The 14256-nt window shown below is 36.8% G+C and overlaps 1 protein-coding gene across 7 annotated transcripts in view; it reads right to left on the bottom strand.

The window, feature by feature from the left end:
- The window catches only part of LOC127504744 (inactive dipeptidyl peptidase 10), a 57620-nt gene that overhangs the window by 17360 nt on the left and 26004 nt on the right, over window positions 1–14256 (bottom strand). For 5 of the 7 annotated variants that reach the window (XM_051879698.1, XM_051879699.1, XM_051879701.1 and 2 more), the window contains 6 exons: window positions 12549–12620; window positions 4409–4461; window positions 3754–3835; window positions 1775–1895; window positions 1340–1494; window positions 1102–1199 (listed from right to left, as the gene is read on the bottom strand). In XM_051879698.1, coding sequence (XP_051735658.1) covers window positions 1102–1199; window positions 1340–1494; window positions 1775–1895; window positions 3754–3835; window positions 4409–4461; window positions 12549–12620 — 581 coding nt within the window. Of the gene's footprint in view, window positions 1–1101; window positions 1200–1339; window positions 1495–1774; window positions 1896–3753; window positions 3836–4408; window positions 4462–12548; window positions 12621–13471; window positions 13929–14256 lie in introns of all 7 variants that reach the window. The other 2 variants (XM_051879704.1, XM_051879705.1) reach the window with 2 other exon arrangements.

Here is a 14256-nt window from a genome sequence, read left to right as displayed (position 1 = left end):
TGCTGCTATTTTGGCCAGGTCTATTTAGCAAAATGAGACTTATCTCAAGGGACTAACCTTGTAAAATAAAGGTTTAATTAAATCACACTCTGGGGATGATTTTCACCAGGAGGAACTAGAAAGCTGACTGCCATCAAAAACAAAATTCAGCCTGAAAGCTATACTTTTAGAGTGAAGATTCATTTTCCAGCAGGACAAAGACTTGAAGCACACAGCAAAAATGATGAAGAATGGCCTAAATACAGAAGGTTGGTATTCTGGAGCAGCACAGCCCAAGCCAAGGCTTGAATCCAATTGAAAATCAGCAGCAAGACCTGAATTTGCTGTCCACCGGTATTCTCCATCTAACCTGGCAGAACAGGAGCATATTTGCGCTGAGGAATGGCCAATAATTCCACAATCTAAATGCGGAAAGCTCACAGCGACAAACCTAGGATGATGCAGGCTGTACTTTTTGCCAAAAGGACTATGGGGGTTGGGGACAAATGAAAGAAAAAAAATGAAAAAAAAAAAAGTACTAACAACAGCAATTTATCACTGCAAATACAATAAAACCTTCAAACCACTCTTAATAATCAATTGCACAATGTTTTCACATGGGAACAAACCCATTTTCTTTGGTTTGCAAATGCATAATACATTTAAAATGGCAATAAAAGTGTTAATAATGAAGGAATTACTTTGAATAAACTACTAAAAACTTCATTTTTGAAGAATTACATCAATTTTAAAGTTTTATTCTGGCAGTATGCACAGTGTGGAGATCAATTTATCATAATGTACACCCGTTAAAAACATTCACACTTGTTAGAGAGTAAACTTCATTTTGGAGTAATACAAATTACTTGCATATCATGAACTTCTTAAATGTGTTTGTTGCCTAGAAGCAACACTGTGCGACAGTAAAACAGATCCAACTCACTTGTAATGTCTTTAACATCACGCATAAAAGATTTAGTTTAATAAACAGACAGTTAAGACACATTTTGTTATGTTTTTAAAAGGATATTAAAAATTAACAGCTCTGTATCCACAGCCTGTGCTCTGCATATGTTGCATGTTTGTTATTACGGACACATGTTAATGAAAGATAAACTTCACCTGCTGTTCTGGGAGTCTGGAGGAATCATCTCTAATGTGTGTGCTGGACCGTATAAATTCACCACAAACAGACTGGCTGATGGGATTCTGGAACCCGCCTGTACAGAGCAAGTACTTTTAACATCATCAAATAGTGCTTATGTTTGCATTCATTATTCAATATAAACGTTTATTGTGATATCTGATTCATTTTGAGGTTATTTTGTCATGTAAAAGAAATTAGTATGCTGCATGTTACCTTTGGATATGGGTAGAGGACGTTAGAAGGGTAGACCCCACCCAGGAAGTGATGTATCTCCATAAAAGGAGTGGCTGAGTTGTTAATGGATAGATACGCCAGGCGTGCGCCGTCTTTGGCCCACCAGAACGCATGATATTTCAGCAATATCTCCTCTAGTGTTTAATAAGGCAAGAGACAGAAATTAAATTTTGATAAAGCTAATTAACCCATATACATATCATCGTAGACCTACGCTGATGATCATAAATCTCATTTACCGATCTCATTGTGTATTTATAAGGCCAAATGAGATAATAATCTCTTCATGAATACTGCAATGTCTTCAAGGGATTGTCAAAATTGTCTCAAAACAGACATAGAATTAAGGTGACTCATTATAGTGATAGACTGAGAGAAAGTATTGAAGGGGACGACACATCCAAGATCACTGACCCTCATAGGTCCAATCAGACAGCCCATTAACCACCATTCCGTTTCTGCCGGTGGCTGTCAGACGCATCGCCTTGCTAGACACATCTGGCTTGTAATAGATGTCATTCTCAAAGATATAGACCTGGAGTCAACAAAGAAACACAACCAGCATATATGAAGTCATTATCCAAGATGATTACAAGGATATTCAAAAATGAAGAGGGAAGAGTGCACATTAACAGCTGGAATATTACAGCTATGTAATATTTTAATTAATTTAAGTAATTATTTTAATGTTATGGCCAATACTAAAATGTTACACTATTGGTGCTTTTCCACTGCATGGTACGGTTCGGTATGGTTCTATACGGCTCACTTTTGGCGCTTTTCCACTGTATGGGATGGCTTGGTACGGAACGGTACGGCTTACTTAGTTCACCCAAAAATTAAAATAATGTCATTATTTTGATTATAATGTCAACTTTTCAACAATATAGTGATGGGCCGATTTCAAAACACTGCTTCGGAGCTTTACGAATCGAATCAGTGATTCGGAGTGCCAAAGTCACGTGATTTCAGCAGTTTAGTCGTTTGATAGGAGATCCGAATCGCTGATTCGATTCGTAAAGCTCCGAAGCAGTGTTTTGAAATTGACCCATCAAATATTGTTGAAATTTAGTTTTTTTTTTTACTTTATAATATTAAGATAGAACCACTGAACTCACATGAACTGTTTTAAATATGTTTTTAGTACCTTTATGGATCTTGAGATCTTAAATGGCATTGCTGTCTATAGAGGCCTCACTGAGCCATCGGATTGCTTTAAATGACCGTCGCACGCAACTTGAAAAAAAAAATGCTGTGTCGTAGACTCGTTGGTAGATGAGGAGCGGATCCACGGCAGTAGAAGCAGCGCAACTATAACGATCAGTCTATATAATCCCACCCACTTTGAAGCGGAACTAACTGAAGTGGAAAACCAAACTGAAAGTAAAGCGAGCCAAGCCGTGCCATACCGAGCCGAGCCGAGTAGTACCATGCAGTGGAAAAGTGCCATAATATGTCTAAATCTTAAAAAATGCCTAAATATAAAAGTTTTAGTTTTAATTATTAAATCATAAAATAATTGTAGTACCATTAATTAATATCATATGATAAATTAATATCTGATTAATAACTAGTGACTTTTTTTCTTGACGCTGTTCTCACGTCTTCGACTGGGAATTATGCATTTCTGTGGCAACACTATCAACACCTAAATGAATCTGCAGCAGTCAGGTGGTACAGCGGTCACATTATACAAGTAGGAGCTCTCAGAAAATCCCATCTTACAAGCTGTAATTACGAGCTCTACGAGGACGTGAACACTTATTACAATTGAAAACTCATAATTACGGTAATTACAACATGGCTTAATGTTATGAGGTCATGTGACAAACATAGTGAAGTCATATGACAATGTAGCATAGAAATATTTGAAATGTTTCGGTGTTCGACTTGATGCAGTGCTGCAAATGAATGCAAAAATATTGCCGATTGCCATCTGACTTGAAGCAGTGCGTGCTATTTAGAAATTTTGTCCAACTTGAGACTGACTTTTAATTTTGATTCGAAACAAAAGATTCGTGAAGCTTCGAAGCAGTGTTTTGAAATCGCCAATCACTAGATATTGTTGAATAAAGTCGTTATTTTGTTTTTTTGGCACACAAAAAGTATTCTCGTCACTTTATAACATTAAGGTTGAACCACTGTACTCACATGAACTGTTTTAAATATGTCTTTAGTAGCTTTCTGGGGATCTGAAAGTGTTAATTATCTTGCTGGCAATGGAGGCCTAACTGAGCCATCGGATTTTATCAAAAATATCTTCCGAAGATGAATGAAGGTCTTACGGGTGTGGAACGACATGAGGGTGAGTAATAAATGACAGAATTTTTATTTTTGGGTGAACTAACCCTTTAAGGAAGCTTGCTATAGTACAATAGAACAAGGATCCTTACCAACTGGTTCCCTTGAGGTCCCCATGCTGCATACTGAAGCACAGACGTATCCTCCTCTGATGGGGTGAGGTCCATAATCTCCCTAAGATATGCAGACAAAAACATATACACAGAGACTGAACTATTACTTCACAGACATTTGAAGCACTACATAGTTCAAATTCATTAGGTTCTGAGTCATTTTTAGAGTGCTTGAAAGGGCTCTTAAAAACAGCACGATGCAGATGCAGAGTTAATAGGTAATGAAAGTGAAGTATACAGAGAGGCAGGGGTCTGGTCATGCAATGAAACCACAGCTAAGGCTAAATGATCGGTGAATTCTGCCAAAACAAGCAAATGGGCTTCAAGACATTCTTTTAAGTTTCACTGTTGTTTCACAACCACAAGCAAGAATCTCAGGCTTTTATCAACAAACAGAACATAGCAAATCCCCATTAGGGCATTCAGTAAATAGAAGGTTAGTGAAAAAACATTTCATCCAGCAGAGACCTGTCAACTTCAGAACAAATAGTACCTTTTCCGTACTTTTATAGAATCAATGCCTGATGGATAACTTTGGATAAAAGCACAAACGCAGAGGGACCTGTGGACTGGATTTTGGTTGCGCACATGCCCAGTACAGGCCATGCAGTGAGGGACCTCTGTCTCTACCTACCCGCTGGCCACTGTGTAGATTGCAAAGGATGCTGTGAAGGACTGTGAGAATACCTGGAAAGGGCAGAGGACATGGTGGATCCCTAAATTGTACACACACACACACATAGGCTATGTACGGAATAGCATACTACCACACTACTCTTACTATTTCTGCAGAGTTTAGTATGTGTACTCTGTGACCGTATTCAAATTTTAGGTATGTGTGAAATTTCAGGTTTATACTGACTTTTGCTGCCAAAATGTGCAGTAGAAGAACTATAAAATAAAGAATACTGTATGCAATACACTCAACAAGACTCAACTAGTAATATTGGTCACAATATTATAAAAAAAAATGTTTGGGGGCAGCAAGATTTTAATGCATTTTTAAACAGTAAAAACAGTAATATTGTAAAATATTATTACAGTTTAAAAAACTGTTATTTGAATTTACGTTTTAAATGTAATTTATTACTGTGATGGCAAAGCTGAATTTTCAGCATCTTTACTCCAGAATTCAGTGTCACATGATCCTTTAGAAATTATTCTAATATGCTGATTTGCTGCTCAAAAAGAAACATTTCTTTTTATTATCAATGGTAAAAACAGTTATGCTGCTTCATATTTTTGTGGATACTCAATTGTGATAATTTTTTTTCAAGGTCCTTTGATGAATAAGTTCAAAAGAACACCATTTATTTGCAATAGAAATCTTTTGTAACATTATGTCTTCACTGTCACATTCAGTGTTGGGGAAAGTTACTATTAAAAGTAATGCATTATAATATTGTGTTAAGGCCCGTTCACACCAAGAACGATAACGATAAAGACCTAGCTCTAAATCGTTCTAAATATAAAAGAATAGCAGAGTTCACACCACAGCTATAACGATAACGATATAGAGAAACGATATCGCTGGGATCACTTTCAGAACGATTTTTCCCAGCTGTTGAACGATAAAATACTGACAGCCAATCAGAATCCGTTCCAATTTACGCGCTCCGGCATTTAAAATGGCAGACGACATTGCGGAGATGTTAAATTGCCGGGGTGGGCTACAAAAAAATCCCTTTTCAAGGATACTTTAAAGAAAATGGATATATGGAAAACAATTGGTCATACCCTCGGAATAAAAGGTGAGAAGTATTAACGACGAGATAATTATTCCAGGCTAGCAAACAGTGTAAAATAAAATTACCTCAGGTATCCAGCGTAGCTTCGACAACATTGTCTAGCTTCCTTTGAAGTTGCAGTGAAAACGGCTATGCGTTGTTTTTATTCCACTATACTGACTTTGTCAGCTAAATTCACTGTAAGATTAGATCGATTATGCTAACTATTCACTCGAAACATTACATGCTGAGGACATCTGCTGGTTAAAGTCGCGTAAATGCAACAAGAACAGCAAAAACATGTTGTACATACTTTGAAACCGCAGCGCGTGAGCTTCAAATAAACAAATGTTATCGTTCGTTGGTGTGGACGCAAATATTGGTATCGTTATAGTTCTCGTTCTTGGTGTGAATAGGCCTTTACTTCCTAAAAAGTAACTAATTGTGTTACTTAGATACTTTTCATAGAAAGTAATGTGTTACGTTACTTATGCTTATTTGTTTTTTTTAATAACAACAACAAAAAAGTTCTATGCTTGGCAAATGTAAAGGCCCTTTCATGCCAAAAGTGAAATGACTTGGCATTAGGCTGAAGGAAATTATGCAAATTTATGGCTGTACACCTTTCAGCTGTGGATACATAAATACATAAAGTATACTTGTAAAATTTAACATATTTATTGCAGGTTTGCGTAATATTCTGGTTTGCATTTCACTGTTTTATCTCATTTATCAACATGCTTTACTTATCTAAAAAAGTAACATTTTGTTGTAAATTTAAAAGTAATTTGTTACTTTACTAGTTACTTGTAATGCATTACCCCCAACACTGGTCACATTTGATTGTCCTTGCAGATTATAAAATGGATAGTTCTGGTCCTTGATGCTGATTTGTCAAAAGTGATGTTTTATTTACAATACAGGTAAAGCCTAAAGGGTCTCGTACTCTTGTACTTTATTGCTTAGATAAAAGTATTCATTTCTTACAAAAATCTTACTGACCTCAAACTTTTGAAAGATAGTATAATACACTATTTGATCAAAAAAATAGTTTCTGTATACTGAGTAGTATGCAGTATACTAGTATTCCATTCTGAATATAGCACACGCTTGTGCACACGCTCAGTTTTTATAGCTCATAATCTCTTTCATTCTCTCACTGCGTGACAGCACAACTATGGGTTCTGGTTAATAAACCATTTCAATTCATTTCAATTTCAAGCTTCATTCAGCTGATTCAGTTGAGGAGCATCATGAACAAAAGAAGCAATTCTTTAGAAAATAATCAGTAGCTGGAAGTGATACAGACCTCCAAATTGGTTAGACTCTTATGAGAACGGTACATCACATGTATGGGGTCATATGACAGAATGATAGAGGCACACGCCCCATCTCTATCAGCGTGATCATTGGGGTCAATATCCCTCCAAAAAAAGGATCCACTTGCATAACAAATTCACAATATCAACTTGAAACCCACTCCACTGGATTAGCATGTGAAAGATGACCTAAATCAATAGAAGTGTCCTTTCGGCCTCTAAGGACAATTGTGCATTTTGTCAGTACAGCAGGACAGTATATTGCAATGCATTTGGCTATATGAAGATATATTGATCAGTTAGGTCTGTAATGATTCGTGTAAAATTAGACGTATCGATTGCTGCGGCATCAGGACAGAACGCAGTGTGGCGACAAGCTTCGAACTGCACTCGTTTCCCAAAAGCCTAATAGGATTGAAAGTCATGCCCTGCACTGCATACTAAAAACAGAACAGCCGACTGTCGCATTGTCTGGCACTGTCTAGAAGTGATGTTATTATTTCATTAAAGAATGAATGTTTGAGGTCAGTAAGATATTTATTTTGAAGGAAATTAAGATGTTTATTCAGCAAGGACACATTAAATTGATCAAATATGACAGCTGAGATTTAAAATATTACAAAAAATATTTCAAATAAATGTTCTTTTGAACTTATATTCACCAAATAATCCTGAATAAAAATGTATCACTATTTCCACAAAATATTAAGCAGCACAACTATTTTCAACATTGAAAATAATAAGAAATGTTTCTTGATCAGCAAATCAGCATATTAGAATGATTTCTGAAGGGTCATGTGACACTGAAGACTGGAGTAATGCTGCTGAAAAATTAGCTTAAATTTAACGTTAATATCCCAATTTTGCTGTTTTACTGCATTTTTGATCAAATAAATGCAAACTTGGTGAGCAGAAGAGACTTATTTCTAAAATGTTAAAATGTTTTACCGACCCCAACATTTTGAACAGTACTGTATCTCAATATTAAAAAGACAGACACAAGTTTTTGTGTGCATATGAGAGTTACAATCTCAAAGTGTCTAGTTTTAAGTTTGAGCACATTTTCTGAGTGCAAGACTGTGTGTGTTGATTATAGGAAAATAGATTGTGGATTCCCGCTGAGAGTCATAAATCCTCTTTTTGCAAGGAGTCACAAAATTAATATCCATATGGCAAACAGTGGAAGAAATATTGCTAATGTGAGAATTTGTATGGTTGTGACATTGGCATAGTAATTGCACAAATTTGCTCAGTAATACTGAGTGCGGTACTGATGCCCACACAATTCTCAGTGCCAAAAGTGCAAGATCTGCCCTAGTTTGCCTTCTCGCTTGCCTTTTTTCCATTTGTTCTGTTTTCTTCTCTCTGTAGTGTTGATTCTGACTGTAAAATCTTTTGATTCATGTTCATCACAACATGTCTTCCTCTGGGCTTTAAACCTGAGGTTGCCCTGGTTCTCATAAAATGTACCTCTTCATTTATGAATCCCTGTAGACATTTTAGCTTTATTTCTTCTAACTCTGACTTCCTTCAGTGCTGTGCCTTAAAAGGGATAGTCCACAATCACATAACGAGTGCAGCTGAGATTTGTTATAGAGTATGTATTGCTTTAGGTGAGTATATTGTATATACGCAGGTAAAGTAGCATCCAACTTTTAATATAATCATTGGGTGATAAAAAGAAGCAAAGCGGTCATATACAACTTGTGTGAAGTGTTTTGAAGTCCAAAGATAGCTTTATTACCAAATTTTATGATGTTATTTACTGATAATTTCCCCCTCCAGTGAGCTGTTAAAGGGATAGTTCACCTAAAAATGAAAATTCTGTCATCATTTACTCCCCATCAGGTCGTTCCAAACCTGTATAAATGTCTTTGTTCTGCTGAACACAAAGGAAGATATTTGAAAGAATGTTTGTAACCAAGCAGATCTCGCCCCACCATTGACTACCATAGTAGGAAAAAAAAAGAACTATGGCAGTCAATGGGGGGCGAGAAAAGTTCAAAAGCCTTCTTTTGTGTTATACAGAAGAAAAAGTCATAGAGGTTTGGATATGGAATGGCATGAGGGTGAGTAAATGACAGATATCTTGTTTTTGGATGAATTATCCCTTTACATTTGACATCCCTTCACCGCCCTCAGCATTCTCTTTAACTCAGTGTCTTTTGAATTGGCTCAGGCTATCCCTCATGCTGTCTTTCGCAGTTTCCATTTCACTCTCTCATTATACATTTTGCTTGCACCCTCTTTTTCTTTGTAACACTCGTTCCCTTTTGCTTTTTCCCTTTTCCATTTTCTTCCTTCCCTTGCAATTTCACCTAACTATTCTGGTGTCCCTTTTTATATTTTCCTATCTCTCTCTCTTTCCCCATCTCCCAGTTTCCAATCTCTCGGCACACATTCACACATCCCATTTATTCTGTCTCTATGATTGATTTCGATTGGACAGCGTGATCTAAGGGCGACTGCAGATCACATCGTCTTTATTCTCGTCTTCTTCAGTCACTGTACCCCCCCCCCCCCCCCCCCACCCCCCTGTGACTTCTGTGTAGCTGTTCTCAGTTCAGTTGCTTGAGCTTTAAACTGCCTCAGTCAGCACATAATCTCTAGAGATAGTGGTAAAGAGGAGGGGCGAGAGATCAAGGTAGAGAGATAGCAATTGTGACTAGAGGAGGTGGAGAACTAACAGAGAAATCCCATGTTTCCCTGCAGATATGACCACACAGATTGGCTTCATTTTTCCTATGAGATAGGAATGTGTCCAATATGAAAAGAAAGAACGAAATGTAAAAAATCCTTTAAGATTTTTAGCATTGTGACAATTTTCTCATGATAATTCTAGTTTTATTTTTGTAAACGTACTGACCATCTCTACACTGACAGTGCATTACAATTATCTTCCATTATAATCAAAGAAGCGCTGTACACTGGAAACACTGGATTTGTCGATTATATACATTATAAACAATTATATTGAAAAATATAAGGTAAGATTTTATAATATATATATATATAGGGCTGTCAAACGATTAATACGTTTAATCTAATTACATGATATGTCAATTAATCTCATTTTGAATCGAATTTGGCTGAGAAATTACTCCCAAAAGATATTATAAAGTCATTATTGTGTAAAGCATCAAATAGACATTACAAAAAGTAGCTTCAACGAAAAATATTTTATTTGATTCAACAAATTTATTACACATACTCTTTTGGACCATGAGGGTGAGTAAATGATAACTGAATTTTCATTTTTGGGTGAACTATACCTTTATTGTTTTTTTTTGTTTTTTTTTATTACTATGGAAATATAAAATTATTTTTTAATGAAATTATACTAACTAAAAACTGCTAGTAGGTGGCAGTAAATGTCTTAATTATTAAGTTATTGAGCCGTTCATTCGATTCATTCAAACGGCTGATTAATTCAGGAGTGAAGTAAATGGCTCTCTTTATGAATGGTCCATTGAATCAAAACGCGGATTCGAATGCCGCTGTGTGTTTCTCGGAGATGAACAGTTCTGCTTTGTCTTTATATTTTCATTGGCAAAATTGAACAAGACAGACAATATTGTGTCTAAAATAACAATATTAACTTCTTATTTATTGAACTGTTGTATAAAATCAGTATCACATTTGCACTCGTGCTATTCTGGACAGAAAAGCAGCACTTGTGTGATATTGCACTCGTTGCTTGTGTGATATAGCTTAACTATATCATATGATGTAAATATAAGACAAAAAAAAACCTCAAACGGGGCATTTTTTGCCCCATATCTTTAATTTCAGGGACATTCTAATTACGTTCTATAGGCTCAATCACGCAGTAAGTTGTAGCCCTGCATATAGAGTACCTCAGGGATGACGTGTTTTTGTAGGCAAAACCCGGAAGCGAGTTAGCATTTTAGGACTTCCGGTTCCATCGCCCTAAAGTCTATGGGTTTTTTGAATGGGTTTTTGCTAAATCGCCTGAAATAAGGTCTGTGGTTAACAAAGCCTCTAAATATTTTCACGTTTTGATCTATGACATAAAACACACCAGTTATAAACCGCTTGTGATTATTTTAAACCTTTATTGTGTCTTAAAAACGGCGGTTGCTAACAAGTTGATAAAAGGGACTACTTCCTTTGGCGGGGACTTTAGACGTCATCATGACAAACTGGACATTTGGACAGCATTTCTCATGAAAAAGTGGATAAGTATTCATACACAGCACAGATCATAATCAGCGAGCATGTTTTTAAATCAAGTTGTTTTATAAATAAAGTTTGAGGAAGCTTGGTGGTGGTGACGTTGATCCGCGACCATGGTGTGCTGTAGTCCGTTTATAGCCTACTGTTAGCTTTTTATATCTGACGACTTTATTTAGGCTTCAAAATGTATAAATGTTGTTAACTTGTAAAGATTATCTTGTTGGACAAAACATGTAAGTGTCATAACCCTTTGTTAAACACAGAGCTTATTTTTTTTTTGCGATTTTCCAAAAGTCTATGGGAAAAATGCATAGGCTTTCGATCGAGGGAACCCGTGCGCCGCTAACTTCCGGGTTGGCCTACAAAAACACGTCATCCCTGAAGTACTCCATTCGTCATCAATCAACTGTATGAAATGTCAGATGACCTACCGAAGTAGGTCTGGGGCGAGGCAAGTGCGTTAAATGCGTTAATAATTTTAACGCGTTGTTTTTCACCGTATTGTTCACACGTTAAATCGACAGTCCTAATATATATGCAGAATATATTATGCAGAAATACTTTCTTATTTTGGTGTGAAATGCGATGTGATTCACCAGATCCACCACACGTCACATGCTTCGAGGCAAATGCACAATACAGAACACATTTAAATAAAGCAACAAAAAGCAATATTCACAAGAGATGTGAGAGAAGTGCAATTCAGTGGAGCGCGAGTATGGATTGTACTGTCAGTGTTTTCACTCGTTGCCTGTTTTTTCCTCTTTACCCTGTTTTTTTTCTCTATTGCTCATGTCTACACCCTGCTTGGTTGTTCTCTTTTGAGAAGAGAGAACACTGCTGCAGAGATGATTATTTTCTGAAGTGGAGGTTCGGCAGGGGGATAAGAACTACAGATTGCTGTGGTTGCTCAGACAAATAGCCTACAAGTTGTTTATTTTCAGCCTGTTACTAAAACCTGCTGTAATCACAAAGGCTTGCCCCAGTGTGATGCTCATTACAATTCAGTGCCAAACAGCTCCTCTCCTCTGTTTCCATCTCTCCCTCTGCTTGTCTGTATCCCTCCTTATTCGTTCCTATACACCCCTGCTCCTCTGCGTTTGAATATTCTATTCCTTTCATGTTTGCTGTTGATCGTAGCTGCCTCTTTGAAAACATAACATTATTGTGATATCTTCTTCAAGGTAATCAAAATATAATTTCTGGTTATCCTTTTGTAGTAGTTCATGCAATCTAATTAAAAAAAATATATAGCTTCTAATATTATATGTACCATTTAAATGACATTATTTGTCATATTTACATACAGTAGGCAACATCACATACATCATTAAGAGATTTTGCTTGCACAGCACTTAAAAACAACAGTCAAAGAGAGGCCTACACTGTGGTATAGAATCTTGTGTGTTGTAATGGCGCTAAAAGAAGATAATCTCTAGAAGCAATAAAAAAAAAATCATTTTCTCTTACACACAGGTCATGTGGAAATGAGACCACTGCTTCTTGATGTTTTTCTGATTATATTACTCACATGGTGGATATTATAAGCCATCAGGATGAACCTCTTATCAGCTGAAACCTGGAACTTCATGGACTTCAGATCCTAAAACAGGAACCCAGAAATAACATCTATGATCTTAAAACAATATTTTGGGTTAAAAACAAATTAAGCTGTATAATACACTTATATAATTAGTTTTAACGTTTATCTTGGTGCAATGCCTTACTCCATAGATTTCCATTGAAATTATTTGATTTTAGTTTATTTTAGAATTTTTCTGTGGAAACCATGGCTGCGTACGAAAACTTAGGCAGCTGACTTGTTAAATATTTAAATGAAATATCTAATTACTACAATAGTAATTTCTTACTAGAAATTACATCAGAAGTGGAAAACATCAAAAACGTACATTTACACACAAACTGACCACCGGCCGCAACTTTAGATCTTTATTTTTTAAAAGAATGGAACGCACAGGATTGTAGGACATCAAAGGCGGCAACGGATACATCTATACTGCCTTCAAAAATCGATCAGATGAAGGTATCTCTGGAGACAGGAAGTGAAGTTAACAATGGATTAGGACGTGCTTTGATGCCTACCTATAGGAATGCATCCTCCGAAAGCAGCATTTTTAAGTTTTTGGACGCAGCCCAATTGTGCTGCAAATGTTCTGAAAAATGTAAAGCCAAAACATTTTGATTGCCCCCTAGTGGCTGGCTGCAGTATATGTCATAAAAAAACTCCGCCCTCTCTATGTAATCGAATGGGACGCAAGCCAAACTAAAAAATCCAATTATTTTCGAAGATGGTTTCTGTCATTTTAGGTAATTCTTATCACGCTGACGTATGTTCAAGTGTATGCTCAATAAGTTTGGTTTCAGTTAGTTATTTGATGCTATAAAATCAGGTTGTAACTTTATGATTGACAGCTGTGCTTGCGGGATCGGGACCTTGATACCGCGGTTCCACCTCAGGATCACTAACGCACAGGCTCAGGCTCCTAATGATGTAAATCAGCAACGACAGTTTCTGGGATATTTTGGCTTCATTTTTCTAGTGGAAGGAAATTGAGACATCTTTTTTAACAGTCTATGGTGGAAATCAAAAACATGCCATGGAACTCAACTTGAATTCTTCCCTTAAAACACCCATAATCTGCAAACTATGAATGCAGAAAGTGCACTGTGGGTAAGAAATGTTGTTGGGGCATAAAGCCAATGTGACAAGTGTAACAGTGTTGACAGTGTGGGTAGAAGCTTTAGAGGAGAAGTATCTGCCATCTCAACAACATTCCACTGAGCGTCTGAGGCAATGACCCATATATGATTCTCAGTGTAACCCAGCTGCTGCATTCAAAGGGTGGCCCTGCTGAAACAGTCTCTTTGAAGGCACATGCTGCGGGATCAACTGGGGAGAAGTGCAGAAAGGGGGAATAAAAGACAAAGCATTAACTATTAGAGCCTTGGAAGCCGAAACACTATTTGTTATTTCTCTTTGCTCATTTCTTAGCATTCTGATTCTTTCTTGAAAGATGTTTAGCTACCAGTCCATACTCTCTCTCTATGGAGTGACCCATTTGTCAGGTTCCATGAGAATGGAGCTAATGGAGTTGTATGTCTTGTCCTGCTCACATGCCTCAAGGGGGTTGTAATTCTCCAGAGAGCTGCTCTACGCCGGTGGTTTGGGACGAGGACAAGACTGTATGAGTGCGTGTCTTTGCATGGCCTTTATTTAC

The sequence above is a fragment of the Ctenopharyngodon idella genome, chromosome 22 (genome assembly GCF_019924925.1).
Source record: "Ctenopharyngodon idella isolate HZGC_01 chromosome 22, HZGC01, whole genome shotgun sequence".
Lineage (NCBI taxonomy): Eukaryota > Metazoa > Chordata > Actinopteri > Cypriniformes > Xenocyprididae > Ctenopharyngodon > Ctenopharyngodon idella.
The sequence above is the reverse complement of the archived record's forward strand: the minus strand, read 5'-3'. Positions and strand labels throughout refer to the sequence as shown.